This window comes from Anopheles bellator, unplaced genomic scaffold, assembly GCF_943735745.2.
Source record: "Anopheles bellator unplaced genomic scaffold, idAnoBellAS_SP24_06.2 scaffold00903_ctg1, whole genome shotgun sequence".
Lineage (NCBI taxonomy): Eukaryota > Metazoa > Arthropoda > Insecta > Diptera > Culicidae > Anopheles > Anopheles bellator.
The window spans coordinates 1,471-4,094 of NW_026685027.1; the positions used below are offsets into that span (position 1 = coordinate 1,471).

General features: G+C 48.1%; 1 protein-coding gene across 1 annotated transcript; it reads left to right on the top strand.

Moving 5' to 3' along the window:
• Positions 1–33: 33 nt before the first annotated feature.
• On the top strand, positions 34–1,730 carry LOC131214437 (protein croquemort-like). Its single transcript, XM_058208812.1, has 4 exons — positions 34–474; positions 544–1,382; positions 1,447–1,537; positions 1,608–1,730. Exons 1-4 carry the CDS (start codon positions 34–36, stop codon positions 1,719–1,721), a joined length of 1,485 nt encoding a protein of 494 aa, XP_058064795.1. The 3' UTR covers positions 1,722–1,730.
• Positions 1,731–2,624: the final 894 nt, after the last annotated feature.

The window sequence follows — 2,624 nt, forward strand, 5'->3', positions numbered from 1 at the left end:
AAGCACCGCATACCGTGAAACACCGAGGGAACCATGTGCTGCTGTTCGAAACGGTACTCCAACACCGCCAAGAAGCTGTGGGCCTTTGGTGGCGTAGTGGCGATCTTTGTGGCAGCTGCCTTTCTTGGGTTCGGGTTGCCGGCCATCATCGATGCCGTGGCGCTTACGGAGTTTCGCGTCAAGGAAGGAGCCCGAGTGTACGAGAACTTCTTCGATGGCGAAGTGCCAATTTTCTTCGACATCTACCTGTTCAACTGGACCAATCCTACAGAAGTACGCAATCCGAATGTGAAGCCCAACTTTGTGCAGATGGGGCCATACGTGTTTTCTGAGCGACACGAGCGTGGAATGGTGACTTGGAACGCCAACGACACGCTTACGTTCAACCAGAAGCGCATCTGGCACTACCTACCGGAGCTCTCGAACGGGGACTACTATAACGATCGGGTCACGACGCTGAACCCAGTGCTATCGGTAGGTTTGTAGAATGTTTTATAGGTCTCATGGTCGGGTTACAAATGCCTTACCAAATGCTTGTTCCAGACCGTTGGTAAAACGTTGGAGGGTAACCCACTACTACCGTTTCTTGATAACATAATCATGGACAACGGGCTCGCTGAATTTCTGTACGAGGACGTTCCGGTGCATGAAATGTTATTCGATGGGCGTCCCGACTTGCTGCTGACAACGTTGGGCGACTTGCTCGCTATCTTACCACCGGGTACACTCCCCGACATCACTCTGCCTCCGTGGGACGGCTTCGGGTGGTTTGTGGAACGCAACGAAAGTCTCGAATACGATGGCACCTTCCAGATGGGAACCGGAGTTGACAATCGTGAGAATACCGGGCTCATGCGCCAGTGGAACCACGCCCCACAGGTGCCCAACTATCGCGGAGTCTGCGGTCAGGTGCGAGGATCTGGAGGAGAAGTGTGGCCACCGATGGGACGTAACTTGGGTGACAACATCAGGCCGCTCCATATTTTCCTGCCGGATCTATGTAGTGCACTCACGTTGCGCCATGAGTCCGACTTCAGGGTGCACGGTCTGGATGGAATGCTGTGGGTTGGACACGCAGAAAACTTCGACAACGGACATACGATACCAGAAACGGAGTGCCAATGTACGGCCCCGGTCGAGGAGTGTCCCGTATATGCGCCCGGTGTGATCGACGTGTCGGAGTGTAAATTTGGTGCACCGCTGCTCGTAAGCTATCCACATTTCTATCTTGCCGATCCGAGCTACGTTAATGCGGTCACAGGCTTATGTCCTAACAAGGCGCTGCATGAGTTCCGCTTTGCATTGCATCCTTTCTCGGGTATCCCGATGACCGCGAATGGCCGTATCCAGTACAATATGCATCTCAGAGATTATGGTTTAAGGTACGTCCTTTTTTCCTTGTCCCTGCCCACAGACGACAAACAATGTGAATATTTTCTTCTGTAGATTGTTCAACGGGGTACCAGATGTTGTAATTCCCGCATTTTGGATTGAGCAACGGATGGTGCTCACGGAAGACATCGCAGACGAACTGAAGGTAGGGTTGGTTTCAACGGGTCGTCGCATGGCACTAGATGAATCTCTTCTTATCCCGTACACCATTTCAGCTCATTCACAACCTTCGCTGGGGCTTCATCTACACGGCCTATGCACTCTGTGGCGTTGGAGCTCTTATGCTGGGATTGTCCCTTTATGCCGCCTTTTTTGTGTGGAAGGACTAGCAAAACCATTCCTCCAGAGCAACTATAGGGTAATAAGATAACTTTATTCTCTCCGTCACAATCTTGCCAAATGTCGATAAAATCTGTCCGTAAAACAATAGGTTACGCAGCAAATATAGTACTGTGTGGGTGTGTTCGTTTTTACTACACTCTTGCTTTGTGTTCTTTGTGCCGAAGGGAGCAGTTTAATACATTATTCATTTTCTAGTACACGCCGTAAGTGATGGGCCTCGAATACCTTTCCAATGTTTACGCGAAGTGGAAAATGAAACCTTCAGAAACGTGCTCGTCTTATCACTTGTAAACTTCAACCTGACTCTATCCGTTATCGTTATCGGCCAATGGAATATAATCCGTGTGTCCTCGAAAACAACCGATAAATTCTTGGACCCACTTTCTTTTAACACGCACCACTAGCAATAAATTTTTATGGAACCTTCGTCAAAACCCCCGCACAGAAATTATTCCACCGATACTATCATCTGAATGAATTGATTCTTCCCGTTGGCGTTATTTGTTATGAAACATTTGAAAATAGTTAACGGTCTCTGCAAAGATTTGAACTACTCGAATACAGCAACAGCTCGACTTCCCAGTGTTAAGTCCGGTCCAGACGCTATGATACCGATGCGATATCTGCGTAAGTGACGTCTCTCGGAGACGTCATTAATGTCACTGACGCAGATCTACAAATCTGAACAAACGAGCATCAATTTGTGAACAGATTTCAAACAAGTACCAGTTTGTCGGTTGACTTGTTGATGTTTTGGCCTCTTATTTATATTTTGGCCCGGCCCGGTCTAGTTAAGTTAAGTTAAGTTAAGTTCTTTAAAGTGGCTGAACCAGGATTTTAGTATGAGTATAAATCTTTATTGCTTTTAAAAATCACTTCCACGGCTTGGA